We start from the raw sequence: 12,812 nt of genomic DNA on the forward strand, positions 1-12,812 counted from the left end.
GTACATCTTAATTTTATTTGAAAGTTGTATTTTTCTTTTTTAAAAAGTTATTACTAAATTAAGACATTTAGAAAAATGAATTTATATGAAGATTCACATTGCATTTCTAGATTGGTTGTCAATTTTACTCACAACAATCAATCTACAAATATAATTCTGCACATAATTGCAATCACATACAAGTGACTTTTCAATTGTCGTGTTTTCTATTCTGAATTTGTTCTCAGATTCCTATTTGTTAACCTTTTATTGAATCTGCAATGAACCTAGACATTTTTGTTTATTAATTTTATTTTCTCTTTTTTTTAGCAAATATATTTTCATTTCTTTTTAGAGGCTTTTGGGAACTTTTAGAGCTACTGTGTCAAATTTTTATAGTTTTCTAGATACTCCCAAAGTAAGGAGTCTGAAAACAATTTTATATCTAACTTAGTTTATGTTGATTAAAGATTGAGTTGCTAATTGTTCTTTTTCCTTCTCTCTTTGTAGATCTCAGTATTTCTCTTATCACACAAATGTTTTGGATATTATATCCATGGTCGATCTGTTCATGGACATGCAGATACTGACATGGAAGAAATGAACACGAATCTTAAGAGGGAGGCGGTATGTTCAAAGAATATCTTTTGCTCATGCCCATCTTTCTTACTATTTGTGAGGAAGGTCTCTTTTGGACTGTTGATGAATACAGGATTATTCCACTAGAGAATCTTAGGCTGGGTGGGTCAAGAAGGAAGAAGCCTTGGGAGTTGACCAGGGGAAAAAATGAATCATTAACATTAATGATGAGCAGATTTCAAAAGTAATAAAACATTAGATTTTTAAGGCTCATATATTTAACTACTCATGTCTGTGTTCAGATTTGAGGCTATACTTCTGAGAATCATTTTTTTTTAATTAAGTAGAATACTTTTATTTTTTTCTTCCCTATCAAAATTCTACCCAGCTCAAATCTAAACTTTTCCAACTATTTCACTAACCTCTCCGTTCTCTGTAACACTATTGCACTTTTGTGGCTAACTGGTATCACAGCACTTATTTATTAATTGTTTTATGTGGGTTAATTTTGTTTCTCTGTTGAGATTAGAAACTTCTTGATTGAAAGAACCAAGCCTCATACCTTCTCTGTGTCTGCAAAAATTAACTAGGCAAATTGTATCAAATGAGATAATCTAGGTAAGTTATATAGGTTTGCAAAGTGCTTTATAAATATTAGTTCATTTTATACTCACAATACCCCTGAAAGATAGGTGCTGTTATTGTCCCCACTTTACAGACAAGGAAACTGAAACACAGAAAAATGAAAAGATTTGCCTAGGGGTTACACAGATTGTGTCTATAAGGTCAGATTTGAACTTAGGTTTTCTTGACTCCAGGCCCAGTAGTCTGTCTGTTGGGCCACTTAGCTATCATTTTCAAATGTGAAAGCACTATTTAAATTTTATTTATCACTGTTTTTATTGTAATATTTAGTAAATATGTGTGAATTAATCAAATTGAAGAAACATGGTGAAATTTGGAAAAATAACATGCCATTAGGAGCTAACCCTTTGTTTCCATTTATTCTCCATATTCTTATTTTCGGCTATTGCCGGCTCTTGCAGATACTTGAATTCACATGATAATTTTAGGCCTTTTAAGCTAGGATGCTTCACTTTCCTCAGTGAGAATATCATGTAGGAGATATCTCCTTAATACCTTGTCATTCTGGGTAATTTTTGCCCATGCTTGCCTGTGAGTTCTTTGTAAAAAAAAAAAGCTTGCAAAGTGTCTGAGGCCATTCTCTTATTCCTCTCATATCTTATCTTGGGAATAACTAGTCTAACATGAGTTGTTTATCTTATCTGTTGACTCTCATTCTTTCCCAGCTCCTCTTCTGGTTGTATAAATTCTCATTAATGCATTTTGCGCCACTTCTTATACATAAGCTATAAATAGAATGCTATATAGTCTGCTTTTATCCAGTATCCTTTTTTTTTTTTAAATTAAAACAAGACAACTTCTAGAGAAACATCAAGGAGGAGTTTTTAAATTATTAGATAAACTATTTTGATTAATTCAGCAGTAATTCTCTGTGTTTTTTGTCATTTAAATTTTTTCCAAGGCTACTTTTCCAAATTAACTCCAAGGTTGGAGTTAGGGTCAAGAACCTAGGTTTCAGTCCTGACTCTCCTCCTGACTATATAGCTTTATAAAAACTTGGTTGGGCCTCAGTATCGTTATCTGTAAAATGAGGCATTTCAATTATGTGACTTCTAAGGTCCCTCCAACCATAAGTTTATGATCCTATGATCAATGTCTTGTAATTATTCATCATCACTAGGCAGGCATTATTGTTAAATAAATAAACTTTCTAAGCATTGAGGTGTTTAGGATTATTGAAATCATAGTGCAGTTTCCCCAAAGCAATCCAGTCTAAACATTCTTCTTCCTCAATCCTGGGACAAAGTCATTATCCATCTTAAGCATTTGCCCAAAATATGATATTAAAATTTAGCCTTTTCACATTACTGCAGAAATAACGCAGATCAATTTTTCTACATTTTAAGGATATTTTAAAATGGATATGTTAACACAAATAAAGAATAGTTAAAGTTATAAAAGGTTTTTGAAAGAATTAACTAGGGAGTATTTATGGAGACTTTTTCTTTGTGTGCTCTTCATTATGGAGGATTCAGAAGTATATGGAGGAAAATGTTCCCCCCTTCAAGAAACTGACACTCTAGTTGTAAAAACAGAGTTAACATCTGTGAAACAACATTGCTTAATTCTGTGGTATACTGAAGTTATGGTAAGTGCTATTGAAAAATAAGAGAAAGGGAGATTCCCTGAGGACTTGGAATAGGTGGGTTAGACTTTATAGAGGAGGTAGGATTTGAATTGGTTCTGAAAGGATAGGTAAGATCCGGACAGTGGAGGAGAAGAGGGAAAAATGCTTTCATAGTTCAGAGTCAAAGGCAGTGGATAGATGACATAGTGGAATGGAGCACTGGGCCTAGAGACAGGAAGACTTAAGTTCAAATGTGACCTCAGATATTTACCAATTGTGTGACCCTGGGCAAGTAACTTAACCTTTCTCTGCCTCAGTTTCTTCAGCTGTAATTTGGGGATAATAATATCTGCCTCTCAAAGTTGTTGCAAGGTTGAAGTGAAATCATATTTGTAAAGTACTTAGCACAGTGCCTGGCACATAGAGTGCACTTAATAAACACCTGTTTCCTTTCTCCTCTTCTTTATTTGAACCTCTGGAGGGAAATAGGCAGTAGATTTCTAATCTTTGGTTTTAGACTACTTGGGCACAAAATTTCATTAAACTTCTTATTTAAATTACTTTTGGATATATTTAATTTTTGTTAAAAAATTGTAAGTTTTTAAGTTTTTAAAAATGAATATCTCTTTATTAAAATTGAGTACATTAGTCACTCAATTAAAATACCAGACTTTTTCTACAAAGGACAGTAAAATTAATGAACTACCAACTACGGAATAGCTTTTTTCAGCGTGGTTGAATTGTTGGCCAGTAAATGAACTCAAACCCAAAGAAACTGAAAGATTGTATAAATTAAGAAAAAAACACCTCAGTAACTGAAAATTAGGGAAATTTAATTTTCTTTAGAATCAAAATCTGTTAACAAGAATTTTTGTAAAGTGAAAGTCTTTATTTCTAGGCGAAGAAAAATTATGTTTTTGAGGGAAATGAACTTTGTTTTAATCTTTTACTTCTTAATATAAATTTTTTATTACCTAGGAAAATTTGTGTAGCCAAAGAGGTTTGTTACCCAACACAGATGGTCAGACCTTTCAGATTTCCATTTCTAACAAAACAAGACAACATTATGACAAAATTCATGAAACACTAATAAGGGTAAGTATAAGGTATAATTAAATAAGATGTGCAAATATTTTATGTAATTTAAGCACCAGGGATATGAAATATGTTGCACTCAATTTCCCTCTTTTTTTTTTCCACATAAGAAAAATGGCCCTCCTCGACTATTAAGTTCATCAGCAACTACTTTTGAACAAAGTATTAAAGCTTACCATGCCATGAATAAATTCCTTGGCTCATTCATTGATCACGTATGTATTTTAATGTTTATATTTAAGTAAAAATGAAAACATTCAATATTCAAATTGAAAAAATTTTTGTTTCTAGTTTTCATTCAACTTAGTAGATAAAGTACAAAAAGCCTTTGGATTTTTTTGGTTTTGTTTTTTATTTTTTTGCTGTCAAGGTTTGCAAGGTTTTGTGCTGTTATATTGGTGCTATCTCTTTTTATATCACATTTGTTTAAAAAATATTGACCAAGGGCAGCTAAGTTTCTCAGTGGATTGAGAACCAAGGCTAGGAGATCCCAGATTCAAATCTGCCCTCAGATTCTTTCTAGCTGTGTGACCTTGTACTTACCTTCCATTGCCTAGCCCTTACCTCTCCTCTGCCTTGGAACTAATACACAATATTGATTCTAAGAAGGTAAGGGTTTAAAAAAAACACAACATATTAATCACTCACCCACCTAAGAGAATGTTCTCTTTAATACAGGTTGGAAAAAAAAAAAAAAGAAAAAATGTCATCAAGACCAACCAACATGTGTCAGCTATATTATGAGGCAATATATATGATGCTACTCTCCCAAACTCTCCCATGTTTTTCAGAAAGTTTAGAGAGAGGGGCCCTTTCTCAGATTTTCAGGCCAGGTTTGGACATAACAGTTACATAATGTTCAATTTCACTTTATTGGTCCTTCCATTTACATTCTTTTTGTCACTGTATTCTCGTGTTTGTGCTTACTTAACCTTTGCATCCGTTCATGTACATCTTAAAAATTTTTTTCATAGTTATTGTTTATCTCAGTGGAATCATATCTCATTATATTGTGTACCACATTATGTTTAGCCATTCTCCCAATTTATGGTCATCAATTATGTTTTCAGATATTTCCTATCACAAAAAGTGCTATTGTGGATATTTTTGTAAATATGGAACCTTTCTAGCTTTTGACCTTTTAGGGGGAATATGTTTAGCAATAGATCTTTTGAGTCAAAGGGGATGAACATTTTAGATACTTTTTAGTATAATTCCATAATGCTTTCAATGTCAGGTAAAATTCTAAAGAATTAAAAAAAGGTAATGTGTAGATAAGATAAAATAAATGTGGAATAAGATAAAGCTAATAGGGGAACTAGTGTGGCTTAGTTCCTTTCTAATTTGGACAAATCGCTTAACCTCAGAGGATCTAAGTGTTTTGTTTTGTTTTTTAATCTGAAAAGTGGGGATTCTTTCAGCCTAACTACCAGGGTTGCTGAAGAGTTTAAGAAATGCAATATTTGCTACAGTGTGTTGTAAACTGTAAGGGGCTTTGTAAATAAAGGTGGCAGTAATGTAAACAAAAATCATTTCCAGATCTCTCTATCTTAAGGATGAAGGGTTTTTTGTACATATAAAAATAAGGTGAGTTTTAATGGAGAATAGTGATCATTAGATAAACTATTTAGATTCACTTCATCTATACATATACTTGAATATTGTTCTAGGGAAGAAAGTAATCAGTGAGTTATCATGGAGATTAATACAAAACATTTAGATTCATTCTACTTATATATTTAAGTATTGTTCTCAGATACAAAACAATTAGCATTGTGTATTACAGATATATCCCTGTGTAGATTGGTGCTTGTAAATAAGTCAAAACTAATTTTAAGTATTCCATAGGAGGTTTCCATACAAAGGATCCTTCACATGAATCTTATTATGAAAAAAGAAATCTATTTTTTACTGCTGATAAATACCTACTAATTTTAGTGTTCATATTTCAGTGATCTGATTTGTAAAAAGTAAACTACATTTGTAAAAAGTAAACTACATTTGTATATGTTCATATTTTATCTTCTTCATGTACATTTGTTGAAAAGTATTCTTCACTCTGTGATACTACTTTGTCTTTGTTAGGTTCATAAAGAAATGGATTACTTTGTGAAAGATAAGTTGCTTTTTGAACGAATTCTTGGTATGGAGTTCATGGAACCAGTGGAAAAAAGCATCTTCTACAATGGTATTATTCAAATTAATTTGACACATCTGGGTTATTTTTTCTAAGTTTGAAAAAATAAGCATTATGAGTTAAAAAAATTTAATTGTATGGTTTTCAGCAACTTAGGCTCCTTTTGTCTCTTCCCTTCTCCTTCATGATCCAAGACTAGATCAGAGCTGGTGAAGTATTGGCATGTGTGCAGATCTGGCACTCGGGGAGCTGCTCTTTTCCCTCTCTTCCCAGTGCATGAGGACATTTTTTGCATATCCTGCCCCTCTCTCCAGCTGCCCAAAGCAAGCACTTCCTCCCTCCATTCTTTGGGGATAATGTGGGGGGCTCACAGGCAGCTTGAAATTGCATTCTGGGAATGTGAACTTGAAAACCTTCGCCAAAGCTGCTCTTAAATCATTTCTCATCTCTCAACAGTAGTTTACTAACCAGTGTTTCAATTGAAAGCAGAAGGTTACATATCTGATGCATAGTATTTTTTAGGTATGACTCTTATTCAGATTATCTTATTAAGAAAGCAGTGGGTGTACAGAAAGAAACTATCTGGTCACCATTAAATAAATATTTCTAGTTTTAAGATCACTGTTCTTGCTTCACATGCCCACCATAAAAATAGGATTGCCTCAATAATCACATGAAAAAGGGTTCTAAATCCCTCCTTATTAGAGAAATGCAAATGAAAACAACTCTGAGGTACAACCTTATACCTAGCAGACTGGCCAATATGGCAGCAAAGGAAAGTGATAAATGTTGGAGAGGATGTGGCAAAATTGCAACACTAATCCACTGCTGTTGGAGTTCTGAATTGATCCAACCATTCTGGAGGACAATTTGGAATTATGCCCAAAGGGCTTTAAATGACTGCCTGCCCTTTGATCCAGCCATACCACCACTGGGTTTGTATCCCAAAGAGATAATAAGGAAAAAGACTTGTATACAAATATGTATAGCCGCACTCTTTGTGGTGGCAAAAAACTGGAAAATGAGGGAGGGTGTCCATCGATTGGGGAATGGCTGAACCAATTGTGGTATCTGATGGTGATGGAATACTATTGTGTTCAAAGGAATAATGAACTGGAGGAATTTCATGTGAACTGGAACAACCTCCAGGAATTGATGCAAAGTGAAAGGAACAGAACCAGGAGAACATTGTACACAGACGGATACATTATGGCACGATTGAATATAGTGGACTTCTCTACTAGCAGCAATGCAATGACCCAGGACAATCCAGAGGAACTTATGAGAAAGAATGCTATCCACATCCAGAAAAAGAATTGTGGAAATAGAAATGCAGAAGAAAAACACATGATTGATCATGTGGTTCATTGGGGATAGGGCTGGGAATTTTGGCTTTAAATAATCACTCTATTGCAGATATGAATAACATGGAAATAGGTTTTGAACAATGATACATGTATAACCCAGTGGAATTGCTTGTTAGCTCAGGGAAGAGGGGTGGGAAAAATCATGAATCATGTAACCATGGAAAAATGTTCTAAATCAGTGATTCCCAAAGTGGGCGCTACCGCCCCCGGTGGGTGCTGCAGCGATCCAGGGGGGTGGTGATGGCCACAGGTGCATTTATCTTTCCTATTAATTGCTATAAAATTTTTAAAAATTTAATTTCTAGGGGGCTAAGTAATATTTTTTCTGGAAAGGGGGCGATAGGCCAAAAAAGTTTGGGAACCACGGTTCTAAATAAATAAATTAAAAAAAAAATAGGATGGTCCTAGGTCGATTTCACTTGTAGTTGCAACAGAGAGGGTTTGCTCATTAACTGAGCTTAACACAGCATCAGCCACCTGCTGGAAATTGCTAATAGTTGATAAATGATACTTTGTGCTTATTTATTTATTCATTCATTCAATTATTTGTTTTTAAAAAGTTTCCATGGTTACATGATTCTTATTGTCTTCCTCCCTCTTTCCTTCCCCTTCCCAGAGCTGACAAGCAATTTCACTGGTTTATATGTATATTATCCCTCAATTCCTATTTCTATAATATTCATTTTTGTAATAGAGTAATCTTTTAAAACCAAAACCCCAAATCCTATACCCATATAAACAAGTGATAAGTCATGTTTTCTGCATTTCTACTCCCACAGTTCTTTCTCTGGATGTGGATAATGTTCTTTTTCATAAGTTCCTCTGGATTGTCCTGGGTCATTGCATTGCTGCTAGTAGAGAAGTCCATTACATTCGATAGTGCCATAGTATATCAGTCTCTGTGTATAATGTGGTTCTGCTCCTTTCACTCTGCATCAATTCCTGGAGGTCATTCCAGTTCACATGGAATTCCTCCAGTTCATTATTCCTTTTAGTACAATATTATTCCATCACCAACAGATACCACAATTGGTTCAGCCATTCCCCAATCGAAGGGCATCCCCTCATTTTCCAATTTTTTGCCATCACAAGGAGTGTGGTTATACATATTTATGTACAGGTCTTTTTCCTTATTATCTCTTTGGGGTACAAACCCAACAGTAGTATGGCTGGATCAAAGGGGCAAGTAGTCTTTTAAAGCCCTTTGGGCATAATTCCAAATTGTGCCCCAGAATGGTTGGATCAATTCTTTTGTGCTTATTTAATAACAAATATTGGACACTGTTGTTAATTCTTTAAAAAACCTGTCAGACAGACCTCTCTTATAACTCTTAAGACTAGTCCACTAATAACTTCTTTTAGCCATAGTTTTCCAGTGTGACTTTTTTCAGTGAGTTTCCATGTGCTGATCTGAAACATCCAAATTTTATCTTTAATCTCATTTTTTTAAAGTTCTGTTTTTTAAAATCTAGCTTACATCTTAGAGGTTGTTTTGTTTTTTCCCCTTGCAGATGAAAATTATTCTTTCAGCAATGTTCTCTATTATGGAAATGAAGGTACTCTTCTTACCTTTGATATACTATTTTTCTCTGTTGTGGATCTGGCTTCTCAGGATTTTGTTTTAGCAGCCTTTCTTACTTACTTACAACAGGAGGTAAGTCTGAAATTATGATTCTGTCATTTTTAAGTGACATCATTCCAGTAACAATATTTCTTTTAATTAAGAAAGTGGAAGTGTACCCACACCCACACCTACACCCTGAATACAGCTTTGCCTTTTAGCTCATCTACTATCATCCTACTCCCAACTTTTATGGTTAATAGTTTAAAATATTGAGGCTTAACGATGTGGACACAAGAAAGGGAGATTATGCCTGGGGAAAAAGATAGAAAGGAAGAGAAAGAGCAAGAGAAAAGGAAACAGAAAGATAAGAGAGAAGAAAGTCAAGTCGAGAAGCATTTATTAAGCACCTTCTGTGCACCAGGCCCTGTGTGCTAGGGGTTGGGGGGGGTAGAAGGAAAAGTAAAAACAGTCCCTGGTCTCAAGGAGCTCACGACCTATTTAGAGAAGTAATACGTAAGCAACCGTGTACAGTCAAGACATTTGCAGAGTAATGGAGTTCATCTTGGAGGTGAGATAGGGAAGCCAGGGAAACCAGGAAGTGGAGGTGAGGCAGGAGAGAATCCCTGGTGCAGACAGCCTGGGAACATGCAGGGGGCCAGTCTGGAGATGGAGCATCTTGTCTGAGGGACAGGAGGGAGGCCTGTGTCTCTGGATCCTAGAGGAAGTGCTGGGGTACAAGGTGCAGGAAGTCTGGAAAGGTAGGAAGGCCATATAGAAGGGCTTTCAAGGCCAAATAGGAGTTTATATTTGCTTCTGCAGGTTTAAATTAAAGCCTCTAGTGTTTCGAGTTCTGAGGGTGGGCCATCACGGGGAAGAGCTGTGCTTTAGGATGTGGCTGAGAGCCCTGTTAGAGAGCCTGTTGCCACGCAGGCCCCATGCACCCCTCAGGCCATAGAGGGGACGCCTGTGGTGGCATGGGAGGAGAGAAGGATGATTGTTCTGTCATAAGAAAGGCCAGAGAAACCCCTGTCTCTGTGCTGTGAAACGGATCCCGGCACTCCCCGCTTCATGGACTCCAAAGCCCGGGTCTGAGAGCCTGGGAGGCGGCATCCAGAGGCTGCATCAGAGACATGTCATGGGAAGTGGCTGCTGGCTTCGTCTCCATTTTAGGTTTTAAGTTTAAGCAATATCAGTGACATGAACACTGGGCGATACTAACAGGAGCTCCCATAGGACAACTCATGTGGAAAGGTGGTGCAAGCGCATGTACAGATGAGCCCCTTCCCCATACCTCCTCGTGTGGCTCCTTCTCGCCCCTCAGAAGCAGAGGGTGGCCCGGGTGGCCGCCAGAGGCCTTGGCCGCAGCTCGGAGAGGGTAGGGAGAGCCGGGAGAGGGACGCGGGAGGGTGAGCTGGCGCCCCCAGAGCATGGAAGGGTTGAGGCCGGTGATAACCGTTTGGGATGGGGGAGCCTCCTGGGGTATCCCAGGCCATCCAGTTCAGGATGTCCAAGAAACAATTGGAGAGGCAAGATGGGAGATCAGGACAGATAATTAGAGCTGAGATTCATAGGCAGAGATGCTCATTGTATTAATTCAAGAGAATTGATAAGATTGCTGAGGGAATTAGTCCCAGGGTCAGGTCAGTAGATAGACCAATAATATCTAGCCTGCTAAGGGGAAAGAAGGAATCAAAGGAGGAAGAAGAGGAAAAGAAAGAGGCAGAGACAGGAGGTCCCAAAGGGTTGGGTTTATTGGAAAATTGAGGATGACTCCATAGCCATATGACATAATGGATAGAGAATGGGACTTGTAGTCAGGAAGACCTGAGTTCAGATCCTGCCTCAGACATTTACTAGCTGCAGGATTCCAGGCTAGTTCACTAAATCTCTTTGTCTCCATTTCCTTGTTGGTAAAATGCAGATAATAACCTACCTTCCGTGGTTGTTGTGAAGATCAAATGAGATATATTTATAAAGCACTTTGCAAACCATAAAACACCCTATAAATGCTAGCTATTACTGCCAACATTTACAAGCACATGGAAAGCGATAAACTTCTTACAACTCTACAGTTCACAAACTTTACAGACATTTATTATGTGGCACATATCAGACACTAGGATTAGAACATTCTTGCTCCTAGCTGGGATTGACTTATTTTAGCTGTGTGATTCTACTTAAGTCACTCTATTAGATAAGTTCTAAGGCTACTTCCAATGAAAAGTCCTTGGATACTTGGATACTGTTCCTTTTAGCATTGGGTGAGCATCTAAGATTAGAGCCAGCAAAGAGGAGGAGGAGGGGGTTTGGGTTTGTTTTACTGTTTCTCCTCCCTCTCCCCTAATCCCTTCAGAGATAAAGGGCACCAGCATGGGCATATTTGAATGGGGGTGGCAGAAGTCACATAGAGACATGGCAGTGTCACAATTAAGGGGGCTGGGGGCAGCTGGATAGCTCAGTGGATTGAGAGTCAGGCCTAGAGACGGGAGGTCCTAGGTTCAAATCTGGCCTCAGACACTTCCCAGCTGTGTGACCCTGGGCAAGTCACTTAACCCCCATTGCCCACCCTTATCACTCTTCCACCAAGGAGCCAATACACAGAAGTTAAGGGTTTAAAAAAAAAAACAAACACAATTAAGGGAGCTGATCTTTTCAACTTCTCTGAAAATACTGATATAAATTTCACTCAAGTACTGCCCATGGCCCGAGGGAAATTCCAATGAGAAGGGGAGACAAAAATGAAAACTGTCCAGGAATGTGAGGGAAAGTTGCTATTTGTGTATGTGTGTTCACACATATGCATGTAGGTGATTGCCAACACCAAATTTAAGCAATATTATTTTTAAAACACTTTTATGTTTTGTATATGGTATGTTAAAATAAATATTTTACATATTATTCAGGATTTTAAATTCTATAATTGCTGACAATTTATGCCATTGTAATTTCTTCCCTTGGTTGGCTTGGGGTATGTATGTATGTATGTATATGTGTATAATATACATATGTGTATATATTACTAAATAAAATTTCCTGAAAAAAAATTTAGGTACCTTTACATACATTTAAAATTAATTTTGTATTTTTCATATTTAATGTGGTATTACCAACTTTTAAATATATAAAGAGAAAAATACTTTATCTGGCTTCATGGGACCTATGGAACTGATCTATGATATCTTATGGCTTACAAAAAGATAAAAAAAGGATTTTTAGCTTCCTGTTATTTGTGTTATTTACATGCATATATGTGAATATAGTTGTGTATATATATTTGTATATATACACACAGTTATGTATATATATGTGTGTATATAAAACTCAACACCCCAATGAGTAATGAGCAGATGTTTTACAGTTTTATAAAAATGGCTTTCTAACACATTTTCTTTTTTGTAACTGAAAAACAGATGCTGATAGTACAAATAAGCATGTTATTTTATGTGTTATCAATTAAATCATATAGTTTATTTAGTAACAGGTTATTTTTCAGAGTAAATAAAGAAGCTATTTGAAATGCTGCACAGATTTTAAACTATTTATACATTTCTTTTTTATCTGAATTATTGTTAATGTTCATTTTTAGGTTTTTAGATTTCTCCGTTATACAATAGGAAGGAGGAATTTGGCATCTAAAACTTTGGTGGACCAAAGATTTCTTATTTAATTAATTCAAGGGATGAATTCAAGACTCATTATAATCATGGCACAAAATAGTTGTGAGTTTTGGGTTGGCTTATCATATTTTAAAAATGTTAATGGTACTCTTTTTATATTCTTATTTTATCTGCTGAAAGATTTATTTTTATAACATTTTTATAATATTCCTTGTGTATATAAAATGACAGGCTTAGAAGTATTATTTCTTCATTATGTATG

At 35.9% G+C, this 12,812-nt stretch overlaps 1 protein-coding gene across 1 annotated transcript in view; it reads left to right on the forward strand.

Moving 5' to 3' along the window:
* TMEM67 (transmembrane protein 67) overlaps positions 1 to 12,600 on the forward strand; it is a 65,624-nt gene extending 53,024 nt beyond the window's left edge. Inside the window, exons 23-28 of the mRNA XM_044658193.1 lie at positions 490 to 606; positions 3,749 to 3,865; positions 3,976 to 4,080; positions 5,951 to 6,053; positions 8,881 to 9,023; positions 12,520 to 12,600. Coding sequence (XP_044514128.1) covers positions 490 to 606; positions 3,749 to 3,865; positions 3,976 to 4,080; positions 5,951 to 6,053; positions 8,881 to 9,023; positions 12,520 to 12,600 — 666 coding nt within the window. The remainder of the gene's footprint in view (positions 1 to 489; positions 607 to 3,748; positions 3,866 to 3,975; positions 4,081 to 5,950; positions 6,054 to 8,880; positions 9,024 to 12,519) is intronic.
* The last annotated feature ends 212 nt before the right edge of the window (positions 12,601 to 12,812 follow it).

This window comes from Gracilinanus agilis, chromosome 1, assembly GCF_016433145.1.
Source record: "Gracilinanus agilis isolate LMUSP501 chromosome 1, AgileGrace, whole genome shotgun sequence".
NCBI classification, from domain to species: Eukaryota; Metazoa; Chordata; class Mammalia; order Didelphimorphia; family Didelphidae; genus Gracilinanus; species Gracilinanus agilis.